At 42.5% G+C, this 25,535-nt stretch overlaps 1 protein-coding gene across 2 annotated transcripts in view; it reads left to right on the forward strand.

Annotated features, from left to right (window-relative positions):
* Positions 1-23,979, forward strand: part of HPSE (heparanase) — a 41,547-nt gene extending 17,568 nt beyond the window's left edge. Inside the window, exons 4-12 of one of the 2 annotated variants that reach the window (XM_061583143.1) lie at positions 280-453; positions 4,269-4,440; positions 5,445-5,492; positions 7,349-7,442; positions 9,596-9,702; positions 12,749-12,863; positions 14,193-14,311; positions 18,521-18,667; positions 19,026-23,979. In XM_061583143.1, coding sequence (XP_061439127.1) covers positions 280-453; positions 4,269-4,440; positions 5,445-5,492; positions 7,349-7,442; positions 9,596-9,702; positions 12,749-12,863; positions 14,193-14,311; positions 18,521-18,667; positions 19,026-19,185 — 1,136 coding nt within the window. In that variant the 3' untranslated portion in view covers positions 19,186-23,979. The remainder of the gene's footprint in view (positions 1-279; positions 454-4,268; positions 4,441-5,444; positions 5,493-7,348; positions 7,443-9,595; positions 9,703-12,748; positions 12,864-14,192; positions 14,312-18,520; positions 18,668-19,025) is intronic. The other variant, XM_061583144.1, reaches the window with a different exon arrangement.
* Positions 23,980-25,535: the final 1,556 nt, after the last annotated feature.

Consider the following 25,535-nt stretch of genomic DNA (forward strand, 5'->3'; position numbering starts at 1 on the left):
TCCCTGTTTTTGGGCTGTCCTTCCCAGGGGGAATTTAAGCAGAGGCTGGATAACTATCTTGCTGTAGTTTCAAGATTTCTGTACTGAGCTGGGGCTAGACTAAATGACCTCTAGAGTACCTTTCAACTCTACAATTGTATGGTTCTGTGATTTTTCTTGTCTATTGAATCTTTTCCAATGATCAGAAATTTGCTCACCTAGCACTGTTGCCACAAGGGGTTTTCTCACATTTCAGCTTTGTAATATGCTTCTTTGTTCTCATTTCCATTCTGTTCACAGGAAGTACAGTGGATATTCTGTATAACTTTGCACACTGTGCCAATTTGCATCTGATATTTGGACTCAATGCCTTGCTGCGGAAAGATAATTCCAAGTGGGACAGCTCAAATGCTCAGTTAATTTTGAATTATACTGATTCCCAGAATTACGACATGTCCTGGGAACTTGGAAACGGTATGTGCAGAGTTAGTACAGTGTTAACATGTTGAAGTATGTTGTCTGCAAATGCAACCTGGGAGGTGGGCAGCAGGAAGCCAGAAGCCCTTTTTTCCCACATTCAGCCCTGCAAAATCGTGTGTCATCATGCCAAGGCTTTTAAACACAAGTCTGTATATGCATCCCTTACTGGTTTGTAAATTAATGCCATAAAGACAGGGCTCTAGTGGATAGCTGGTAGTTCATGTATTTATTTAAATATTTATAAACTGCATTTTCATAGAAAATATAACAAGGTGGTGTACAACATAGAACACAATACTGCAAACACTTTTACTGATAACAGTAAAAGTATCAATAACATAAATAAAAACTGGTTGGTAAAAAAAAATCACATTCCAAATCACATTCCTGGCTGAAGATACAGTTTTTAAAAGATGTCTGAGAGAAAGCAGGCATGACTGCTGCCAAATTTCTAGTGGCAAGCAGTTCCACAGGGCAGGGCCTGCCATGTTAAAGGCTCGGTCTCTGCAAAGGTCAACCAAACCTCAGGGGTGTAGAGGACAACCAAAAGCACCCCATCAAAAGATCTCAGTGATCAAGGTGGAGCATAAGGAATCAGGTGATCCTTAAAGTACTTTGGGCCCAAGTTGTTTAGGGATTTCTGAACTAACCCAAGAGCTTTGGAATTGGCCAGGCAACAAATTGGTAGTTCAGGGGTAGAGCATCTGCTTTGGGTGAACACCGGCTCAGTCGGGAGCTGCGCATAGGAATGGGAGGTAAAAGCTAGCTCCGATTAATACTCCTACCGGGGAGTAAGAGCTCCCCATTGACCACCATTGTAATGATTTACCTATGATGACCTTTTTGACAGCAGAAATTTTGACCAGATTGGGACCCGAGGGAACGCTCCAAAGGGAAGTTGGAAATAGCGGAAGTCTGCTTGCTTCGGCTCCACCTCTGCTGCGCCCCTGGAATGCCCCACTTTCTGGCCTTCTGCCAGTTCTCCATCTGCTGGGCTGAGATTCCTCAGAGGACACACACACATCCCGGCTGAGCTGGCAGGGTCCCGGCAGTGCCACCACTCAGTTGGGACAATGGGCTTTTGCCAGCGGAGCCCAGAGGCACTGGAAGCCTGCCGGCTCAGCCAGGGATCCGCCACATCCAACTCCCCCCAGCCCAGCACAAATACAAGTTGGATTGCGCCCTTAGTCTGTTGCAAAACAACAAAGAATCTTATGGCATTTGAAAATCAAAACAAATGTTATTGTGGCATTCATGGACTAGAACACAAACATTGTTGCCAAAATAAAAACTGGTCACCTTTAAGTTGCCAAAGAACTGTTGTTTCTACATCCAGAGGCAGGTTAAATCTGCAGTTTGAGGTGGGAGAAGTTACATTAATCACAATTAGTTGTGTTTTTTTTAAGCATTGAAAAAATATTTTTACTGAGTTTCCAATAACAGTAACAAAAGCAAAGAAATATAAACAAAAATCAGTTTTAGCATCCTAATAAGATCCAGGATCTAAAGCGTTACCAGTATTTTGAAAACTTCAGGGTTGTATTCAGCTAAGTCCTACTCAGAATAGACCCACTGAAATTTATGTACCTAATTTAGTCAAGTCTATTAATTGCGATGGGTGAAGAACTAGCACTGAATACCCCCCTAACTCTGATAGTACCCTAATCCCAGCCCCTGGAAACTGATTCAAATTTTTAAAGTCTTACAGAAAATGCACATACGTAGATTTTGATACATCTCCAGGGGAAGAGTAATCTAACACAATACCCAAGAGTACTTCTCTGAGGTCTTGTTCTTCCTGAGGTTGTAAACTTGTGCTTGGCTGTACCACGTCCAAGTGCAGATGGAGCTTCACATGACTGAACGCTCCTCCATATTTAACAGCAAGTCCCACCTTCTCTCTGATGTGCTAGTTGTCTGTGTATAGGGAATGTTGTGTGAGGGAGGAGCATTTTGTTATGAGCTCCCCATGTGCGGCCTGAAGGAAGACGGATTCCTTCACTGAGGACTAGGCCCTTCCTTGCAAGCCTAACTTGGTGAACAGATGGTAAACTTAAGGCATCAGTCTTAGGGGCTGTGACCGTTCGTCAGGATGGAGGTGGTCTCTGAGGTACGATGGCACATTAATTTTAATGTTGTCACATTAGGGGTGAGCAAATGTGGTTAGGAGGCCTCAAGAGACCCTTCAAATCTTACTGCAGCTTTGAATTTGCTAGGTAGTCTTACGGGTAGCTCTCATTCTATCCATCCCTCCGCAATACGGAGATAAGAATGCTGACCTAATTTTAAGAGGTTTTGTAAGGATTGCTAGTATATGGAAAGCACTTTGAACAGCACAGAGCTACATAAATACAAAGTATTTTTAAAAATCATTTAAAAGATACCTACCAATATTTCCCCCCGAGGCTACTTACACAAATAGTCTTCACACACAAATAGACAATGCATTCATCGTAAAATCAAATGAAAACAAAAACCCTAAAAAAATAAATTATGAATAAATTGCTTAATCTCATTGGGATGTTTTATGGAAATGAATGGAATCAATAACAAACATCACAATTTAGATGCTGTGAAAATCTTGGGCAATTGTTCTAAATATATATATATTAGTGCCTAAAAGATAGCAATGACAAATACGCTTGGGGAAGATATTCTGTAGTCTGGGTGCCACCACTGGAAAGGATGTACCTGTAGAAGTCACTCATCTAACCCTCAGGCAACTGTTGTAACACATGGGAAGCTTCATAAGGCAGCAGGCAATCCTTCAGACATCTGTGTTCCAGATTCTTTGGGGCTTCACTTGTCCCTACCAGCATTTTTAATTGTGCTTTGAAACAAGGATTCACAGGGGAAGGACTGTAGCTCAGTGGTAGAGCCTCTGCTCTGAATGCAGAAGTTGCCCGGGTCAGGTCCTAGCTTCTCCAGGGAGGGCTGAGAGAGACCCCATCTGAAACCCTGGAGAGCCACTGCCAGTCAGTGCAGGCAGTACAGAGTAGGGTTGCCAGGTTCAAGGCCTGAGACTGATCCTGTATATTTAGGAGAAGAGAAAGCCAGCCAAGTGCAGGTGTTCTTGCAACACTGTAATGGGAAAAACCACAAGGTGGAATTCTCCCTTTCCCCTGAACAACTTTAAAAGATACAGAAGGCCTCTTGGTTGCCAGGCCCAGCCTCCCAGAGGTCTTCTGTATCTTTAAAAGTTGTGCAGGGGGAAGGGAAAATTCCACCTTGTGGTTTTTCCCATTACAGGGTTGCAAGAACACCTGCACTCGGCTGACTTTCTCTTCTCCTAATGATACAGTCTCAGTCTCAGGCCCTGAACCTGGCAACCCTATTACAGAGCTAGATGAACCAAAGATCTGACTCAGTACAAGATGGCTTCCTGTGTTCCACATAAAAATGTTTGGAAGGCACTTTTCACAATATAGATCTAAACTGGGAAATGTTTTGAGGAGTAAATAAAAATGATTCACACATGAAAAAAGGAATGAATGGCCCATATAGAATGGCTTGAAATCAACTGAAATGGTCATTTAGAGGTTAGAGATCCATGACAGAAACTTGGAATGAGTATAGCCATTTATGGATGGTCCTCAGAAATGTACTTGTCACAGCCATGCTCTGTTAGAATGCCTCCTTAGATAAAACAGACTCTTGCATATTGAATGTTCCTTTGGAATATTAAAGCTTGATACTTCTTACTCTGTACCTTTGGTTGATTATTACCACTGTGCAAATTTTGAATTGAGTCACAGGTAACCCAGCTTTGAGGGTCATCTAAGTATGTTTACTTAATATGTTTTCTGCAGAGCCTAACAGCTTCAGGAAGAAGTCTGGCATTTATATCGACGGCTTCCAGCTAGGGCAGGACTTCATACAACTCCGTCAGCTCCTGAATAGCTACAGAAGCTATAGAAATGCCAAACTCTATGGCCCCGATGTAGGTCAGCCTCGAAAGCATACTCAAAAATTGCTGAGGAGGTAAAACTTAAAAACTATGTATTGTTTGACTTGATAAACCAACCAAGTGATACTGTGGCCCCTGCAGACATAACATTTACCATAGTTGGCTTGAACCATAGTTTGTTACCTTAACCCTGGTTGAGATCAATGAAGCCATGGTTAGCTTGCCAAACTAAGCCTTGACCTGGAAGACATGTTCAGGGAGATAACAGTGAGAGATGATTATGATTACCCACCCTGCACTAGCAGATTCCAAGGTGGGTTACAATAGTTTAAAATTAAATTTTAAAAACAATTAAAACAGTTACAATCACTGTAATAGGATGGACCCTGAAAACATACATCCCAAGCATCAAAGGCCAGGGTAAAGAGGTGTATCTTCAGTATTTACCAAAAACTGTACACCAGATGCACCTCTTCAGAGCCACCATCCCCCAACTTCTGAGGGTGGCAGAACTACCTAACTCTTAGCACCTCAATAAAGTACAGCTTCCAGGATTCTTTGGTGGAAGCCATGACTGTTTAAAGTGGTATAATAGTGCTTTAAATATTCATAGGGTAACCATACATTGGGATCGACTTGAAGGCAATCCATCCATTTCAGTACAGATGAGCCTCTTTTATTATTATTATTATTATTATTATATACTGCTTGACTGTAAAAAACCTCTAAGCGGTTTATAAAAGCTATGGTTCTTTTAATGCAGACCAAAATTTCATTAGCCTTTTTTGTAGCTGCACCACACTACCTCATACAGAAACCTGTATCCTGGGACAAATGAAGGCCTGGATATGATCCAATTTTCTCTGTAGTTTGACTGAATTCTTGTTTGTGGGGAAAAATGGGCTAGGTTTCTATAACAGACAGGGCAACAAAACTACAGACTCAGTTCCGAGCTCCAAGTATACGTATAATTCAGCCTGTTTGCTGGATTACACTTCCCCACAACTTTGTAGTTCTCCTTGTGAGGAAAAACAAAGCAGGTGATAAAGTCAACCCTTGTCATTGTGTTGTTTTGCAGCTTCCTGAAATCAGGAGGAAAAGTAATTGATGCTGTCACGTGGCATCAGTAAGTACTAAGTTTTTATTTAGCACCCTCATTGTTCAAGCATTTCAGCAGCATGTGCAAGAGCACACACATTGCTTTGCTACATCAAACTAAAGTATATGTAATTCAGCATTCTGTTTCCAGCACCAGCAGCCAGCCAGCCAGGTACCAGTGGAGGTTCCCAAGAAGGGTATGGAAGTGCTGGCCATCCTCTGTGTTTTTCCCCCAGCCTCTAATATGCAAAGGTACACTGCCTTGGCCACAGAGGCTCTATTCAGTATCCCATATACCAGGAGTTGCCAACCTTTTGGGGTCAGCAGGCACATTAGGAATTTTGAGAAAGGGGCATGGGCGGCAGTCACATAATGGCTGCCATAGGGGTGTGGCAATAACATAAAATGTGGTGAGAGCCAGTGTGTTGTAGTGGTTAGAGTGTCGGACTGGGACCTGGGAGACCAGGGTTCAAATCCCCGCTCAGCCATGAAGCTTCCTGGGTGACCTTGGGCCAGTCACTGTCTCTCAGTCTAATCTATCTCACAAGGTTGTTGTGAGGATAAAATCGGGTGGGGGAGAACCATGCTTGTACGCCACCTTGAGCTCCTCCATCATCATCATCATCATCATAAAATGGTTGCCATATCTAAAGGAGCAGGAAAAAAGACCACAAAAATGATGTGGCCATTCCCCCTCCCCACCATCATCACCCACTCATAGTCACACTGAGCTCACTCACATAGAGAAACTTTTTGTACCTCTCCTCTGTTCAGAACAGAAGGGAGGTGGGTGTCCCATGCGGGCATGTTTAAGGGGTCTGTTCGATGTTGGAGAGGCAAACAGGAACTGAACAGGAAAAGCAGTCTCTCATGCACTGTGAATTTTTGAGGGGATATTTACTGAGATCCTGTGGGTGCCATGTTGGCAACCCCTGCTATATCCTATATTAATAGCAAACTCTTTCTTCAAATGCTGATCCATCTGTTGTCCAAATGGCACCATATACACTCGAGGAAGATATCAGCAGGTTTGGGGGGAACTTCAAGGTTTGCAGAACCTTTACAACAACAAAAAACCTTTAACTGGGGTGGAGGGCAGGAAACAAAATAGTCGCCCTGGCCTCCTACTGGGAGTAAGGGCGGGATATAAACAAACAAACAAATAAATAGTCCACTGAGGATCAGTTCCACTTAGTAGCCACAGAACACTGAGAGAGAGGGGGGGAGGGGATGAAATATGGGGTGGGGGGAAACAGAATGGAGTTTCCTGAAAAACGACATAGTTGGCTGGGACACTGAAGAGGAAGACCCCACTCCATAACATTTTGGCAGTTCCCGCTGTATTTATTTATTTATTTATTCATTCATTCATTCATTCACCAATCAATCAATCAAACAATCACTATTATTATTACAACAAACCACAATGATGTTGCTGAACGTTGGAAGATCCAGGACAGACAAAAGAAAGTCCTTTACACAGCACACAGTTGCCCAATGGAATTGGCTCCCACAAGAAGCAGTGATGACCTCCAACTTGGATGGCTTTAAAAGGGGTTTACAACAATTCATGGAGGATAAAGCTCAATCTACCTCCGCCGTAGGGGGCCTCTGAAAATTCTAATTGCTGGGATTGACAACTGTGGAGAGTGGGGTTGCACTTAGCTGCTTGTAGGCTTCCCATAGGCATTATTGGTCACTGTGAGAACAGGACGCTCAGCTAGATAGGCCTCTGGCCTGATCCATCAGGGCTCTTCTTAACATGTGCGTAGATCAGAGAAATGTTAAGACAGAGATAGCTGTGGAGAAAATAACCAGATCTGGCACGAGTGTAAATTACAGGTTATGGACTTTAGATCTTTGTAAAGTGTCTTGATTTTGCAGTTACTACTTGAATGGTCGAACTGCTACCAGAGAAAATTTCCTGAGCCCAGATGTGCTGGATACTTTCATCACAGCTGTACAAGAAGAACTCCAGGTAGGGGAGTCTGAGTGGGTGGGTGGATTATGGAGTAGCACATGGAATATATTCCAACAAGAGAAGGGCTATCTTGGAGAAAGATATCTGGAGACCCTATTACAGGGTGTTAAAACCACCTGCAAGGTACCACCCATCTCCTTTTACATCCCTCTTCAGAAAATTCTTCCATGAAGCTGTGGCTGAGTCCTTTCCACATCATCTGAAACTAAAGCTAAGATTTCAAGTGCATTTGTGCATTATCTCCTGCTCCTCTTTCATCCTTCCCACTGCTACCATTTGTTATCTCCCCTTCAGTCAAAATGTAGATTGTAAGCTCCTCAGAACAAGGACCTGTGATTATTGTTGTTGTTTAATCCTACCCTACTGCTTGGCAACCTACAGTCAGGTATTAGCCTAATTTCATTGGCCCTTACCCAGCTGCTTTGGGCTTTGGCTCTCTCAACTACCAGCCTGTAGCTCCTGAAAGATTACCTGCAAGTAGGGATGTAAGAAGGCAGTGATTTCTGTTCTGACCCATCTTTTTCACGATCAGCGCTGTTTCCATTCCGCTGCAATTCAGTTTCTGCCATAATTCCACATTATTAGTCTCTCAGTCTGTCCACTATTTAATGCAATTTATCTAATTATTTACAGAATGTATATAAGTTACAAATTTAATGTAATTAATGGCATCATTGTTTCCACACCGTTCAATTCATTGTGAAAGAAATGTCAAAACGATGTACAAGAAGTCTTTCATTAAGCATCAGTTGCAGATTTGTAAACAAACCACAACAAGGTTGTGAATGAATACCGATAGAATTTGCTGGATTGATTTCTGTTCCGGACCTGTACCAAAAACATAAACAGTGGCAATTTCCACTTCAGACAGAATTCTCCAACATTCCTACCTGCAAGGGAAAGCAGTGCATGACCGCGGGGGGGGGGGGAAGCCCTACCATGTAAAGCACCATATATATGTTGGTGCTAGACAGTGATGATGTACTGAGGATGATAATTAGCTATGCATTTACAGCACAATAAATTGATTGTATGGGAAGGCTCTCATAATCATTCATTTGTGTATTATAATCCCTGCCCCATCTCATTTGGGGCCCATTTCCACAACTTGGGTGCATTTCCATCATTTGGGAGCATGATAGCTTTAGGACAAACCTACAGTCATGGTGTCTGAGCTTGATGTGTGCACCTACTTTCACCTGATTTTGGCACGGCAAGGCAATCAACATTTTAAAAATTTATTTGAAATTATTTCCAGCCTGCCTTTTAGGACAAAGACTTCAGAAGGCAGCTTACAACATTAAAACAATGCCATATAGTATTTATTTCATTTATCATTATCTATTATATTTCTATCCTGCCCTTTGCCCCAAAGAAGCACAGGGTGGTAAACATCAACATGTTTAAACTATCCACAATGATAGGATCTAAAATATTGTCAGTTCAATTAAATAAGCGACTGTAAAATAAATCAGGAAAACATTTTGACTTATCTACAAAGTTTTTTCAGGGTCCTTTTTAAAGATAGTCAAAGATGGGGCTTAATAACATATCTTGGGGAAGGGAGTTCCAAAGGTGCAGAGCCGGCATGAAAAAGGTTCCAGCTCTGGTGCCTGCCAATCTGAACGTTCCCAGTGGTGGGTCAGACAGCAAGTTCTGTCTGAGGGCGACCTTTAAGACCCAGGCAGGTTCATTTTAGGGCATTTGTAGTGATGTAGTAAATGCACAATCCTGTGGATGCACGCAAACAACTGAAAACAGATTGGGAGCCCCTACACACATGGTGGTATTCAATGGTAGTCTTACTCTGAGTAGACCAATTGAAATTAATTGACATGCCTAACTTAGGTGTATTATTTTCAATGGGTCTGCTCTGAGTAGGACTTGGATGAATACAACCCAGTGGCTTTTCAGGGTCTTATCCCCCATTAGCTATCATACACCTACCTAATGGTTGTATGATTAGGGCACTTGCTTCCCAAATGGGAGGAAGGGCGGGATATAATTTTTTAAAATTATTATTATTATTATTATTATTATTAACAACAACAGCTTCTCTGTTTCCTATTATTTAAAGTTGCTGATCTCCTAGATCCAAGTCCCTATATTGACTCTTAATTTCTGTACTTCGATTTCACAACATTTTCCAGCTTGTTGATGACATTGTACCAGGCAAGAATGTGTGGCTAGGAGAAACCAGTTCGGCCTACGGAGGTGGAGCTCCTCAACTGTCCAATACATATCTCGCTGGTTTTATGTAAGTGTAATAATGCATGTTCAAGAGCCTTGTGCTTTCCTCCTATGGAGTATCAGGATGTCATCCTCAGCCAGTATTCTAGCAATCCTTCCTTTGACCAAACAAAAGAGAACGTGTCCATTGATGACAGTTAAAGGCTCCTCCAGGTGAGTATTCATCTCGATTTGTTTGCTCGAAGCTTATGTAGAGGTTAGAGTCCCCATCTGCACCTTACATTTAAAGTAGTATCATACCACTTTAAACATTCAGGCTTCTCCCAATGAATCCTGGGAGCTGTAGTTTGTTGTGTTGAGAGTTGTTAGGAGAGAGCCCTATTCCCCTCACACAGCTACAATTCCCAGAGAGTGGTTTAACACTCAGTCCTTTTTCCCAGGGGATTGTAGCTATGCAACAGGAACAGGAATCTCCTAACAGCTCGCAGGGACCTCAACAAACTACATTTCCCAAAATCTTTGTGGGTAGCCGTGATCGGTAGAGTGGTATGACACAGCTTTAAATGTTTAGTGCAGATGGGGCCTAGATCATATCTGGTCTTTACTGAGCATTCTTTCTGATTCGTTCTCTTGCACTCAGGTCCTGCTTGTGGGCTTCCCTTTGGGGCATCTGGTTGGCCACTGTGAGAAGAAGATGCTAGACTAGAGGGGCCACCGGCCTGATCCAGCAGGCTCTTCTTATGTTCTTATGATTTGTTTGTGGAGAAGTGCCATGACAATGAGCATTCATCCTAATCTGCTTGTTGTGGGGTATTTATACATCTTCCCATTAATCATTCATTCATTCCACACTTTTAATGCATTTTCCGATCACTTTCTGAACCACAAAAAGTCCATTTCTTTTTACCTAAATGTCAACGTATGTGCTGAATCCCTCCCACAAAACACTGACAGTCTCGAGGTGCCGTGACACCCAACCAATTGGCATTCACTGGAAACAACTAGTCCTTTCTAGAAACTTGCCATGCCATGTGGCAAGCCATAAAGAAGACAAAATAGACACCGTTGCTAGATTTCTTTCAGGTCAAGCCAAAATCCCTGCTGTTGTGGGATCATTTATTCCCTCCTGAAAGGTGGGGGGAATATTGGCAGTTCCTTCCTAATATATTCGGGCAGAATGCCCCATGGGAATTATTACGTCATTATATAGTATCATTCCCAGGGCCCTCACTGCCAATGGGGCATTCTGTGTATCAGAGAAGAAGAAACCTTCAACCACCTTGTCTTTAAAGTAAGCTTATCCCCACACTTGAAAGATCTGAAATGTTCGCTCCCCACAAATGTCTGGGCCAGCACTAGTTAAGAACATAAGAACATAAGAAGAGCCTGCTGGATCAGGCCAGTGGCCCATCTAGTCCAGCATCCTTTTCTCACAGTGGCCAACCAGGTGCCTGGGGGAAGCCCGCAAGCAGGACCCGAGTGCAAGAACACTCTCCCCTCCTGAGGCTTCCGGCAACTGGTTTTCAGAAGCATGCTGCCTCTGACTAGGGTGGCACAGCACAGCCATCATGGCTAGTAGCCATTGATAGCCCTGTCCTCCATGAATTTGTCTAATCTTCTTTTAAAGCCATCCAAGCTGGTGGCCATTACTGCATCTTGTGGGAGCAAATTCCATAGTTTAACTATGCGCTGAGTAAAGAAGTACTTCCTTTTGTCTGTCCTGAATCTTCCAACATTCAGCTTCTTTGAATGTCCACGAGTTCTAGTATTATGAGAGAGGGAGAAGAACTTTTCTCTATCCACTTTCTCAATGCCATGCATAATTTTATACACTTCTATCATGTCTCCTCTGACCCGCCTTTTCTCTAAACTAAAAAGCCCCAAATGCTGCAACCTTTCCTCGTAAGGGAGTCGCTCCATCCCCTTGATCATTCTGGTTGCCCTCTTCTGAACCTTTTCCAACTCTATAATATCCTTTTTGAGATGAGGCGACCAGAACTGTACACAGTATTCCAAATGCGGCCGCACCATAGATTTATACAACGGCATTATGATATCGGCTGTTTTATTTTCAATACCTTTCCTAATTATCGCTAGCATGGAATTTGCCTTTTTCACAGCTGCCGCACACTGGGTCGACATTTTCGACCCAGTTTTATCAGTTTTGGTGTATGAGTAAACAAGCTTTCATGTAACACAGGAATTTCCTTCTGACTGTTGCATGTTGAAGAGCTCTGTACAACTCTGTACAACTCAGAAGCTTTCATAAGCTCATAGCAACAGAAGCTGGTACACTTAGAGATCTCATCACCTATTTTGTTTCTCTTTTTTAAAAAAAATTAAAGGACTTTGGGGGCTGTGGATTGTTGTGGAATTCTGTAATAAAGGACAAGCACTTAAAGGGCCTCTCATCCTTGCCAAGAACTGAGATTTTTTTTTTTAAGGCTGGCCCACTTTATCTAAAGAGTCGCCTCCACTCGCACCAGGGGCGCCGGCTTACAAGATCGTCCTTGAATGGGTCGCTTCTTATTCCCCCAACAAAAGAAGCGAGATTGGGGAGGACACGGTCCAGAGCTTTTTCAGTAGTGGCTCCCTCACTTTGGAATTCTTTGCCAACTGACCTCCGTCAGGCCCCTTCCTTGTTATGCTTTCGTCGGGCCTTGAAAACCTGGCTCTTTAACCAGGCTTGGGAAGGGGGTTAGGGTGGTTAGTTCCATGGGGGTTTATTCAGTTTTAAATTTTATATTGTTTGCTTTTTGAATTGTTTTTACATGGATTGTATTGTATTTTGTTGTACGTCGCCCAGAGTAGCAGATTAACCTCTGCCAGATGGGCATCTAACAAATCTAATAAATAAATAAATAATGTTCTCTCTGCTACTTTCAACTAGTTGTTAAAAGGCCCAGTTACAGCACTGTTACAAATAACACCTGCATTTCCCTACCTTAGTCCTGTTGAATGATTCAAAAGGTATCACTTCTGATGTTTGCATTGGCTGGTACATGGTTTCTGCCATGTACATATCACAAAATATCACACTCCTTTGGCTAGATCAGATCCCCCACACAACTGCTTTTAGATTGCTTGATTAAATATTTACCTTTATTCCGCAGGTGGCTGGACAAGCTAGGGCTGTCTGCCCAGCTGGGCATTGATGTGGTGATGAGACAGGTTTTATTTGGAGCAGGAACCTACCATCTGGTGAATGCCAGCTTTGAACCCTTGCCAGTATGTATGCAACTGCAATGCCACATGGGGAATGGCCCGATAGATGCCCTCTGCGCAGAAGATCCCAGGTTCAGTTCTGGTTGTCTCCAGTTGACACAGTCGGGCTAGGAAACACATTTCTTGCTGCCTTATATTGAGTCAGATTATTTGTCCTAATAGCCCTTGTATTGTCTGCTTTGACTGGTAGTGACTCTCTTTCCTGTCCTGTCCCCTGCCGCTTGATCCTTTTAAGTGGAGATGCTAGGAACTGAACCTTGGATCTCTGCACCCAAAGCAGGTACTCAACCACTGAGTTACAGCCCCCCCAGCTGCTTCACATGCGTTCACATATATTTAAATACCTACTGTTTCTTTGTCTGTGTCTCATGGTTAGGGATGGGCAATCTCTCAATTGTGTATTGCGTCTGTACACATAATGAGAAGACAGGATTCACTAGAAAAGATGATAATACTGGGGAAAACAGAAGGGAGTAGAAAAAGAGGAAGACCAAACAAGAGATGGATTGATGCCATAAAAGAAGCCACAGAGCTGAACTTACAAGATCTGAACAGGGTGGTTTATAATAGTTGCTATTGGAGGTTGCTGATTCATAGGGTCGCCATAAGTCGTAATCAACTTAAAGGCACATAACAACAACAATTGTATCTGTATTTTATTGGCTTTAAATTGTGAACCAGTCAAAAGACACAGTTGATTGGGCGGTATAAAAATGACAAAACAAACCAACAAACAAAATGGGTTCTATTTCATATTAGTTCTGCTCAGAGTAGACCTACTGAAATTAATGGACATTGGGTCCATTAATTTTAATGGGTCTATTCTGAGTAGAACTTTATTCAACTAAGTTGAATACAACCCAATATAAATAGACAGTACTGAGCTAGGCAGAGCAGTGGTCTGATTGGCTATATGGCAGATTTCTATTGAAAGTCACAAAATGGCATGGACATGCAAGGGTTGTGTGGGAGATGTGTCACATCACCAGTGATGTGATGGGCATTGGCCAATGGGTGCTTTTGGCAGTACTAACGGGGGAGGGGCATTCATTTTCTAATGTTGACTACTGGGACTGGGACACAATATGATTTTCTTATAATCAAAAGGAACTTCCTTGCCAGATATTGTCTGAATTTCCATCAACAGCTTTATAACAGGGAAGCTGCCTTGACTCCATCTTATTCATGCTTATTTGTCAACAGGGTAACTCTTTGTTGATGATTATATATACAGGTGATTTTTTTAAAGACAATGCCTTAGCAAGTAATATTACATTTCTTTAACGTGTTTTTTCATGCATAAAAATTGCCTCTTTTTAAAATGCAAAATAGGATTATTGGCTGTCGCTGGTATACAAGAAACTAGTGGGAACCAAAGTCCTGCATGTCAGCTTGACCGGTGAAGATCCAAGGAAGCTTCGAGTGTATCTTCACTGTACAAATGTGCACCAGTAAGTATCCAGCACAATGTCTAGTAGGCTCTGAAGACATTAAAAAGTGGCCCAATCTTGTGTTTTCACCCAGGGTGAGACACGGCTTGGATAAGGGGCATGGGCAGCTGCACTAGCTCTGGTCCAGCAACCCAGGATGGGCTACACATAGGATTGCCAGGTTCAGGGCCTGATCCTGATCCTGTATCTTTAAGAGAAGAGAAGGTCAGCCAAGTGCAGGTATTTTTGCAACACGTAATGGGAAAAACCACAAGGTGGAATTCTCCCTTCCCCCTGCACAACTTTTAAAGATACAGAAGACCTCGTGGAGGCTGGGCCTGGCAACCAAGAGGTCCTCTGTATCTTTAAAAGTTGTGCAGGGGGAAGGGAGAATTCCACTTTGTGGTTTTTCCCATTACAGTGTTGCAAGAACACCTGCACTTGGCTGGCTTTCTCTTCTCCTAAAGATACAGGATCAGGATCAGGCCCTGAACCCGGCAACCCTAGTTACACGTGCCATATGTGGGGGAAGAATGAAAGAGCAGCAGTGGATTCCCCTCCCTGCTGCTTTTGAAATTTGGCACAATGTGTGCCAAATTCCAAAATGAGTTGGGAATCCTCACCTTGCACATGTCTTTCCAGGCCAAGATGCTTTTGCTTACTGTTGAAATGGCCTTGAACCATCTCTTTCTTATGAATGCACTGGATTTAGGGTTCTTGCATACTGCCCTAGTCCTTATCTACACAGATAGCTTATATGAGAAATGTTGTGCCACCTGAGCTTCCACAGTTTTTGCCAGCAGTTAGGTTTTTCTAGGTGAACTACAGTCAGAGGTCCTACCAAAGACCATACTAAGGTTTAGGGATATCTCAGGAAAAATAATGGGTGTTCAACAGCTGATTATCTTATAATTCATATAACATTTATTTATTTATTATACATTCATTTCATACATACAAGTACACATGTATCTGGCTTCAGCCAGTAAACCAGAATCATATAGGTTAGGATCAAAGTCCTGACTAGTTACAAGTTCATAATGGAGTTTTCAGCTCTAATATATTATACCTCAGTATTATATATTATGCTTATACATCAGTTTATACTGCAGTAACTTCAATTAACAAATCCTCCAGGAACGAAGCTCCTTTTAAGGAAGGTGAAACTGCTCTGCTCTGCTTTGCTTTGCTTTGCTATGAATAAACTTTCAAGCCTGTGCTTTTGCTGTAAGGTGAAACTGATCAGCATGGGTGTTTGCTTTGCATTAGAGAGATCTCTTGGTTTCTCCCAAGGCTAGGGAAGGAAGGATCCAATATGATTCAGAGGAGGGGGAGGGGAAGGGGAAGGGAGGGGTAAGCCCCTGTTGAAGCTGCCCCCATCATCTATTAGTGGGTGTAATAACCTATCCCTATTCTTTCCATGTTAATCCTACCTCTGGCACCAAAGTTTCTGTTAAAGAAGTAATGTCCAGGAATGCATGTACTTCATTAACTGAGGTATTACTGTACAATTAATAGATCTTAAAGTATAAGGTTCTATTAATTTATACATTATACAAATTACATTGCAATATTTGTGAAGTTATATTGCAAGGCATCAACATCATGCAAGTTACATTTCCCTGTTAGTACATATCAATATATGTTCCTTCTTCATAAATGAATTAATCTCATCCACAGCGAGGCAGACCTCTGTTATCAACAGCATAGCAGCAGTATGTCTTCAACTCAGTCTCCAGTAGTGAGCTAGGCAGCAATCTTTGGATCAGTCAGAAAGACTGATGCTGGCTGCAGAAACTTCTCTCCCTTTTATAAGAATTCTTATATCCTTATCAACTTCCATCTCTCCGTGCCTCCTGCCAAAGGCAGGAAATGCCTGGTTGTGCTGCCCGCCGGGGACAGCAAATGGGACTAACTAAACCATTCAATAAGAACTTGTTGACAACTTGACTTGAAACAGGTGTTGTCTACACCATAAAAGGCAGCTGCAGCTGGAAGCTACATGTCATTATCAGTACATTGGCTGACTGCCCAGAACTAGACAAAGGAGGGGGAAGCAGAAAACCTTTTTCCCTTTTGAACTTTACAAGGCCTGACTGGAAGCGATGAGGTCTACATTTCTAGACATAGAGTATTCTAAACATTAGGACTCTTAGATAGGAACTGTACATACATTAAACATGGGGCCAGCCCATAACACTGTGCACAGAGGAACGCTTAGTGTCTGTTAGCAGAATGCCCATCTCTAGGGCAGGCAACATGTGTGTGCAGCATGGCCTCATGTATTGGTCCCCCATGGGGTCCTTGTGAGTAGAAAATCATGCACACGCTGTTGGGGAATGGAGTTTGCCTTGCCCCAAGTATCTCTGTCTCCAAGTACAGCACCTCCCGCCACAGAAGAGAATGGGGACCTTCCACATGTTAGAACAGGGTGGGACCCTCAGGGCTGGAAGCCTAACACAGCCCTCCAGGCTTGTCTACCTCGCCCTGGGGACTCTCCACAGGCCACACTCCTCACTGGCCCTGTTTCACACCCTTCTTGAGTTGTTTTTTGCCTGGTTGGGATGTGTCCTTGAGCTCTGATCACACCTCTTGCTTGTCTGGATGAATTATAAGCATAATGTGTGAGTATATGTAGATACTAGCCAAAGATAACATTTCCATTCATGCTCTGTCCACTTTTGCCTTTGGCCTCGCCCACTGCTGGCATTTGGTCACTGGAAGGTTGCCCAGAAAGGAATGCAACCCTCAGGCTGAATGAAGTTCCCCATCCCTGTGGTGGAAAGTACAGGGGTACACACGTTGATAACTTCAGTGTGGGCAGCTCTAGTGAATGAGGATAAAGTACTGCCTTCTCTCATCTGTGCTCCAGATTGCAGCCTGTTTACTTTGATCCACAGAACTCAGTGGGAGCAATTGAGAGCAGAGCCAGTTCTTAGCAACATATCTCTGCTCTGGCTTCCATTTGCCTATGATAGAAACGCATTTTTATATATTTTGATAGATGGGATACATTTTCCCAAGTGTGAATAAAACTAGTATAGTCTAATGCAGCCTTTCCCAACCAATGTTTGACACCACCCGCTTCAGCACCAGCATGGCCATCTTCAGCCTCCTCCTCAAGCCTTTGTCCTGCTTCTTTGTCTATCAGATGTGCCGGGAGTGTGGAGGAGAGTGTGCCTTGAACCTAGACTGGGAAGGTTCACCAGAGAGACATGTTTCCCAGGATGGTGTTGACTCCGCTGCTGTTTCCCTTGTCTGCCACTGCTGGGCCGGCTTCCTCTCTCTGTTTCTTCTAGAGGGGCTTTTCTTGCTTTGTGTGTGTCTCTGCCGGTTTGGAGATGGGCATTTGCCTCCCATCTTTTCTCCTGGGCCCTTTTTAGAAGGCCAAGAAGAGAGAGGAGTGAAGTTTTGCTTTGTGATTTGTTAATGTATTTTACTGGATGTTGTAACTGCTGTTTTTTGTAAATTGTACTGTTTTTATTGATGTATTTTTATATTTGTGTTAATTTTTTTTTGTAAGCCGCCTTGAGGGCCTTTTGGCCAAAAGGCGGGGTAGAAATAAACAACAACAACAACAACAACAACAATAATAATAATGTGCCTCCAGATGTTGTTGGACCACAACTCCCATCAGCCTCAGCTAGAATTGCCAATGGTCAGGAAAGATGGGAATTGTGGTCCAACAACTTCTGGAGGCACACTGGTTGGGAAAGGCTGGTCTAATGTGATTGTTATGTACCAGAGATGAGGAATCTGTGGCTCTCCAGGTGTTTCCAAAATATAACTCCCATCATCCCAGGGATGAGTTGGGAATCATTTATTGATTTATTAGATTGATATCCCACCCTTCCTCCCAAAGGAAACCCAATATCTGGAGGGCTGCAAGTTCTCCACCCTTGCTATATAATATATAGTATATATCAATGGTTCCCAAACATTTCCTCCCATAGACTTCTTGAAAATTGTTGAGGGTCTTGGTGGCCGCTTTATGACTTCTGCCTGTTGCAAACTTGTAATGTGCTGTGTGATTGATTTTTAATGGTATTGTTTGTTGTTATGTGCCTTCAAGTTGATTATGTCTTATGGTGACCCTAGGACTCAGCGACCTCCAAGAGCATCTGTTATAAACCACCCTGCAAACCACCGGAATGAAGCTTGTGGAGCACAGTTTGGGAACCTCTAGTATGTAAGCTCACTTTAACAAGCTATCTTGTGTTTTATTTCCAGCCCAAAGTACAGAGAAGGGGATGTCACCTTATTTGCCTTAAACCTCTACAACAGCACAAAACACTTGCAGTTACCCTTTTACTTCTCCAAAAAGCAGATAGATGAATATCTCTTACTACCTTCCCGAGAAGGCAGCATACTTTCCAAGTAAGCAATTCAACTTTTCTTGTCATTCTAAATATTACTTGTCTAACATGAGTTTTTAAAACTAGGGGAATTTTCACAGCAGACTTTCCCCCCCTTTTCAAGTTTTGTTACAGATCTAAAGACATTAAACATTCCTTTTAACCGGCTGTACATGTCTACTGATTTGTAGATCCTGGACATATGGGAAACCTTTGCTTAAGTTTCCTTGCCTAAGTTTGGATCAATCTTGATATGCTTGCATTTGTAGGCCATTGTGATGTCTAAGAATGTAAGCGTATCAGCATTTATCAAAATGTTAAAATCACCAAGTGTCCTTGCAGTTTAAAATTCCACACTAAATAATTCTTTCCTTTTGCAGGTCTGTTCAGCTGAATGGTCATGTCCTCAAAATGCTGGATGATAGAATATTGCCCACTCTCAGGGAGAAGCCTCTTAGTCCAGGAAGCCATCTTGAGCTTCCAGCTTTTTCATATGGATTCTACATAATAAAGAATGCCAAAGCAATGGCTTGCATTTAGCAAGGCAGAGCACATTCTCAAAGTCTACTTGAAGGCCAACAACTTGTAAGACTTTCAGCTGCTCTAAATTTGCAGAAACAAAGCAAGTCAACAGTGAAGGGAATATCATGAGCTTCATTCTTCTCTATGCCACCCGTTTTATTTTATTTCAACTTCTCAGCCTACACTTTGCATTGCTGAACTTTGTTTCAACCACTGTTGTCCCAAGAAGGAAAGTTCTGCTTGAGGATGGATTCAGATCAGAGATGCCATGAGGATGGATGTCAGACAGCAAGTTGAAAAATTGGTGGCATAGGTGGATTATGAGAATGCTGAAGATAAACAGGCAAATGGACTAATTGACATTCAGAGACATCAGGGTGAAGGACAACAGAAGAATGAGCAAGCAAGTTCCAGGCACAGCCAAGGAGAAGTATAAAATAGGAACTGTTGACCAGCCTGCCTGGAAACCATTTCCACTCCTTGTAATAGGGCTGCTGGAAGGCTGGAGCCAAACAAAGCAAGCAACGCCAATTAGTCTCGGGCATTCTTGCATTCAGTGGCAGGGTAAGGATAAGGAGGGATTCTTCTTCATGGGTTCTTATAGACATTGGCTTTCTCCATCAATTGTAGTTAAGGATGAGGGAGAAATTTGATTCGCTTTGCATTTAAAGCCAAATCTCTCAAATACGCATTTTCAGAAAAATATGAAAACAGACACAGCCATCCTTCAAAATTTGCACTTATCCGAATGTTGTGATATAGTTCTACAGCCAAAGAATGCTTACAAAACTGCACATATGACAAACAATGTGCATAAAAAGGAATATATTCAGGAAAATAACATACAAAAATGCATTATATGTGGGAGAAATTGCTTGCGAAACAATACATTAGTCAAAACTGCATACAAAAATGTGTATTAGGAGAAATTTGCACTAAAGCTGGAGAATTTTCATGAGGCTTTTAAAAAAAAATCACAAATTGCTGCAGAAATGTGGAGAACTGAATTTAAGATCGGGAAAAAACTGAGAAAACCAAAATTGACAGGTCCTTCCATCCCTAATTGAAGTGCTTTTGCAAATGTGTCTAATACATTCACATGTAGGCATGATGGGTGCAGGCAAACTAGATCTCATCTATGCCAGTCCCCGAGTTGAGAGCTGATGGTCCAAACCTAGCAATAGGAGCAACATGGGAGAAATAGCAACCATCACAAAATGAGCAATGGTAGAGCCAAATCCCAATGACAACAGATTCTCTCTTCTACTTAGCACTTTCTGGACACTTCTGGGTTTGAAGCTACTGTTGCTAAAGAAACTGATCTATAGAAGGTCCTGATTTACTCTTTTTTTCCAATACATGTACAGTAAAACTTCATTTTGGGACTTCATTATAGACATAAGACCTACAACAAAATGATGCAGTGTGAAGCACTCCTGCTCAGGGTTCCAGACATTCTGTTCACCTTTCCTAGTTTTCTATTCCCCCCTCCCCCAACATACACAGAGTTGGTCAACATTCCATGCTCCTTGAGCGTGTTCAGTCATCATTGGGCTGTTTTGGGAGGTGTAAAGATTTTATCATACTTATTTTGTACCTCTACATCTGCTGAACTCCCTTTTTTCCATGGGTGGTATCAGTCTGACTACATAAACCAGGGATAGCCAATGTGGTGCTCTTTAGATATTGTGGACTACAACTCCCATCAGCCCCAATCAGCAAGGGCAATGGGAGGAATTATGGGAGTTGTGGTCCAAAACGTGGAGGGCACTGCATTGGCTACCCTGGGCATAAGGAATAGCAGTCAAGAGAACTGAGATTATTATCAGGTGACAAAACAGAAGGGCCATAGCTCAGTGTGCTTTGCATACAATAAGTCCCCAGTTCAATCCCTGGAATCTCCAGCTAGGGCTGGAAAAGATTTCTGTGTGCAACTTTGGAGAGCTGTTGCTAGTCAAGGCAGATCAGGGGTTGGGAACCTGTGGCCCTTCAGATGTTGCTGGACTCCAGCTCCCATCGTCCCTGATCCTTGGCCATGCTGGCTGGGACTGGTAAGAACATCTGGAAGCCACAGTTTTCCTACCCCTAGTGTAACCATACTGAACTAGATAGACCAATTGTCAAACTCAATATAATGCAACTTCCAGCGTTTCTAGATTTTGGTACAAGGTCTGCCAAAATGCAGTTCTAGACCACTTACTTTTACTCTGATATGCGTTTGTATGTTTTTGGTATTTACATGTTTTGAAATAAACTAATTTATATTAATTATTTGCTGTTGCAAACATTCAGCTTTTTAGTTGTCACATATCCTCATCGTCCCTGGTGCTAAAGTAGCTGTTAGATAAGCTTGGTAGTTTCATAAGAGAATAGAGATGACACACATAAAAACCATATAGCTCAACTCTGAGCATTTTCATATAAGCAGGTTTAAGGCTCCAACTCTACGTACGCTTACTCTGAATTTGAAACACACTTTGCTGGATCAGACCAAAAGTCCATTTAATACTTCAAAAGGTGTTTTCCAACAGCGGCAAGCCAGATGTCTCTGGACATTTGCAAGCAGGATGAAAAGTAATCACTTTTCCCTGATGTTTGTCCCCAGCTTGAGGTATTTAGAGGTATATTTTGATATGCCAGTGGTTCCCAGCTTTTATGAGTAAGGGCCCCCCCTTGTAACCTCACAAATATTTGTGACCCCCATATGCTAAGTGTTGTACTTTTACTCTCTTAACTGAAAAAATACATAATGAAGCATTAAATGATGTCACTTTTTATTCATCACAACAAATATGATGGTGATATTACCTGCCCTTCACCAGAAGGTCCCAGAGCAGGTTACAGCAATACAAGCAACTTTTAAAACATGTTGAAGGAGATACAAGTAAACCACCCAGAGTGGTGAACAGAGCTTGGTTGATGCCAGGGCATTTGAACTCTGGTTTTAAGTGTACCACCTGTATACAATTATGCCTCCTTTTCAGTACTCAGCTCAGGAAGCTAATAACAACAACAACAATAAATGTCTAACAGACAGAATGCCAACAGGTGAAGCATTCCCCATAATTGTATTTCCATACTAGAAAAGGCTTAATTTAATTTCTGTTTGCCTGCCTGCCATACAGCTGTTAAAGGCAAAAGAGCCTTGCTCTCCCCCAATACCAACCCTCACCCATGCAAAGAACTCAAGAGTAAAAACAACAAAATTTGGGCAATGTATTCTAAAATATTTTAAAATATATTTGAAATGAACATGTGCAACTGTATAAAAACACCCCAAAGCTTTGGTAAACAGCAACAAAAATACACTGAGCACGTCCAATTTCACATTTTTAAAACTTACTTTACCCATCCTTTTTTTGTTCACTTACTGCCTTGGGTTAGCCACTAACTCTCAACGTAACCTACCTCATATGGCTGTTGCTTCATTGAATTCTATAGGAATTCTATAGGAGTGCAGCCTAAGTCCTTGTAATTTAGACATATTTTACTTCATTTAACCAGAATGATGCATTTTTATACTATCACGCCCCATGTTCCCCCCACTCCCCCCCATTAGTAGAACAGCTTCAACATTATCTTAGTCTGGTCTGATTACTGCGATTTGATTTACCTGGGAGTAAGCCCCATTAAATATGAAACTTACTTCTGAGTAGATATGTATACATTGTACTATAAGTTAACTATACAGTGAATTTTTAATGAGTGCCCAGGTGTGTATTCATGCGGGGATGCTCTGGAACTCTGTCTCGTTACTTTTTTAGCAAGCAGCCCCCTCCCAGGGCCCTTCTGTCTCTACAGCCAGAGCCAATCAGCTTGATCGATCTTCCCTCACTGCCACTGACAAAAGGGGAGGGAGAGGAGCTGCAGGTTAAATAAGCCCAGCAGGCCCCCTCTCCTGATGCACTCACTCGAGTGCTATGCTGCTCAGCTCTCTGTGTGGTGGAAACTAACTGTGCTAGCTGGAAGGAAGGGGAGGCAGAAGCAGCTGCATGCGCATGCAGTGCAGACTCACAAATTGGTGTTACACAGAGTAACCATTAATTATTTTAAAAAATTAATAAATAATTCTCCTTTTGGCTATTTGCAACTCCCCTGGGATGACTTTGCAACCACCAGGTTGGGAACCACTGGCCTATGCAATATCTTTTGCAGGGATAACCCATGACATTTTGACCCCACACAGTGAGAAAATCCAAATGAACCATCGTCACCTTTGTCAAGAATAGCTAAGTTTGGTCAAGCTAAAATCGCTCAACCAGAGAGAATTCTGGGGGATTTGTTGAAAGACCTCCGGGATACTCTGTGTGGGCGAAACCCAAGTGTTTTAGTGCCAGACAGCTGCAAATTGCTAATGTCAAGAAGATGCAGCTGAGCCTTATCTGTTATCCCTTATCTGCTTCTTGAGATCAAAGTCAGGAGTTTGGGTATTGCAGATCAGGGACCGCTTGGTGTGAACTGTCTAGCCCTCCTTATCTCCAGAGAAGGTGATCATGGAAGGCTGGCTAATCCTGGCTAATTGGCCCCCTCCCTGTTGCCAGCTAAACCCCATAAAATGAAGGGTGATCCTTCAGTTACTTGTTCCCCCATTTCATCTATCTCGATTTGTCTATGGATCTCAGTAAAAGCCTTCGGCTATCAGACTATAAAGTATTAGCTAGGATAGGTAAGCTTTGTTATTTTCTTTGTCTGTTTGGATCTCTCACAGTGTTATGTAAATGTATCTCTTGCTCAGCCCAGTTGAGGGTAATTGGCTTTCAAGCAAAGTAATGCTGCTCTCTTTGTTACATGTAGCTTTCTTTTCTTTTTAAATAAACTACTTTCTCTATTTGGTGTGTATTACCTGGAGTTAATGACTATAAATGCAGTTCTTGACCATGAAGCTACTAAATATTGATTGTTAATTTAGGTTAATACTCCAGAGCAAGGAGTTTAAAAATAAGTCTGCTCTAGGATTTAAGTCAGTGCTCTGAGTCCCCTTACTCACGAGTGGAAAGCTAATTAAAAAGGGGTAGTGGTAGCCTACCTCCTCCCAGGGTTGGCATTGGGTGTAACCTAGCCCTGGGAAGGTGAGAGTTTTGCCCAGGAAGCAGTGGCCCAGGAAGTTGGGACTGTTCTCGGAAGCAAAGACACCCCCCCTTGGGTTGCTGAGGTCAAAGGACCCCAGGCGGCAATCTTTGACAACCTTAGTATTGGTTTATTAAGCAAGTAAATAAATAGGTATACACGTGACAATGAGATGCTCTTGAGTAGTGTCTCAAAAGTGGTGCCTTAAGTGGTTGCCTACCACAGTATCACCAAGTTGGAAGGGGTCTCATCGGCCAACCCCCCTGCCAACACAGGAGACCTGCTGCTTCAGCATCCCTGATCAGTTTTCAAGCATAAGCTTCCAGCCACCTTTCTCCTGCATTTGAACTTGCTTGTTAACTTCCAACAGAAGGCTTCTTTCAAGCCTAGTTGCCATGCAGGGAGCAATTTGGGGGGAGGCTACATCTGGGAGGGTTAACCCTTTACTCCCCAGCTGCCAATCCCTCCAAATCCCTCCTGCCCCAATGTAATTAGGCTTTTTAAAAGTCTTTTATTGGGAGAGAGTACATGTGTGCATACATACGGCTGCGGTGTGTGCAAAAGCATGGTTGTGATGTGTATATATGTATAGGGGCCACAATAGTTTTTCCAGGTTGCAGATGTGGTAGCCTCTGCACAGCAGCAAAATCCATGGTAGAGAACGCAAACACACATCCCCTTTATCACTTTCCTTTTTTACAGGAGATAGCACATATACTGGAAACTGTAATTTCCTTCAAAAGAGCTACTGTGAGAATGGCAGCTGAGCTCAGGGAAACAGGGATGTTTGAGAACCAGCAGATGGTGTTACCCTCCCAGATTTTTATGCACCACACTCCTGTCCAAAGCTGGTAACCATAGTTTCTTGGTTCAAACAAAGCTTCCTAGGTTAATCACAGAATGCATGAAGAAAGGAGAAAAGCTTCTGTGCACCTGGGCAAAATCCTTGTCTATAACTCAGCTTATTAAGCTAAGATACAGTCATTTGAATCGGCACATTAAATATTACTCTTTACTCTGCCCCCCCCCTGCCCAGGAGGGTGAAGAAAAGATGTACTAACATCCCACCATTTTAACTTCCACAGGTTTTTGTGTGTCATTTGTAAACAGATGCTTAATTACTGGTCTTCCTCCTTCCACTATATATCGTACTAATTCTATGGCAATAGAATGGCACACTTTCCTGACTAGGGCTGCAAACACCCTTACCTGGGAGTAAATCCCACTGAACCCAGTGGAGCTTTCTTCTAAGTACACATGTTGGATTGCAGCTTGGGCCAGTGAAGGAGAATGGCTTTTCT

This window comes from Rhineura floridana, chromosome 9 (assembly GCF_030035675.1).
Source record: "Rhineura floridana isolate rRhiFlo1 chromosome 9, rRhiFlo1.hap2, whole genome shotgun sequence".
Classification (NCBI taxonomy): Eukaryota; Metazoa; Chordata; class Lepidosauria; order Squamata; family Rhineuridae; genus Rhineura; species Rhineura floridana.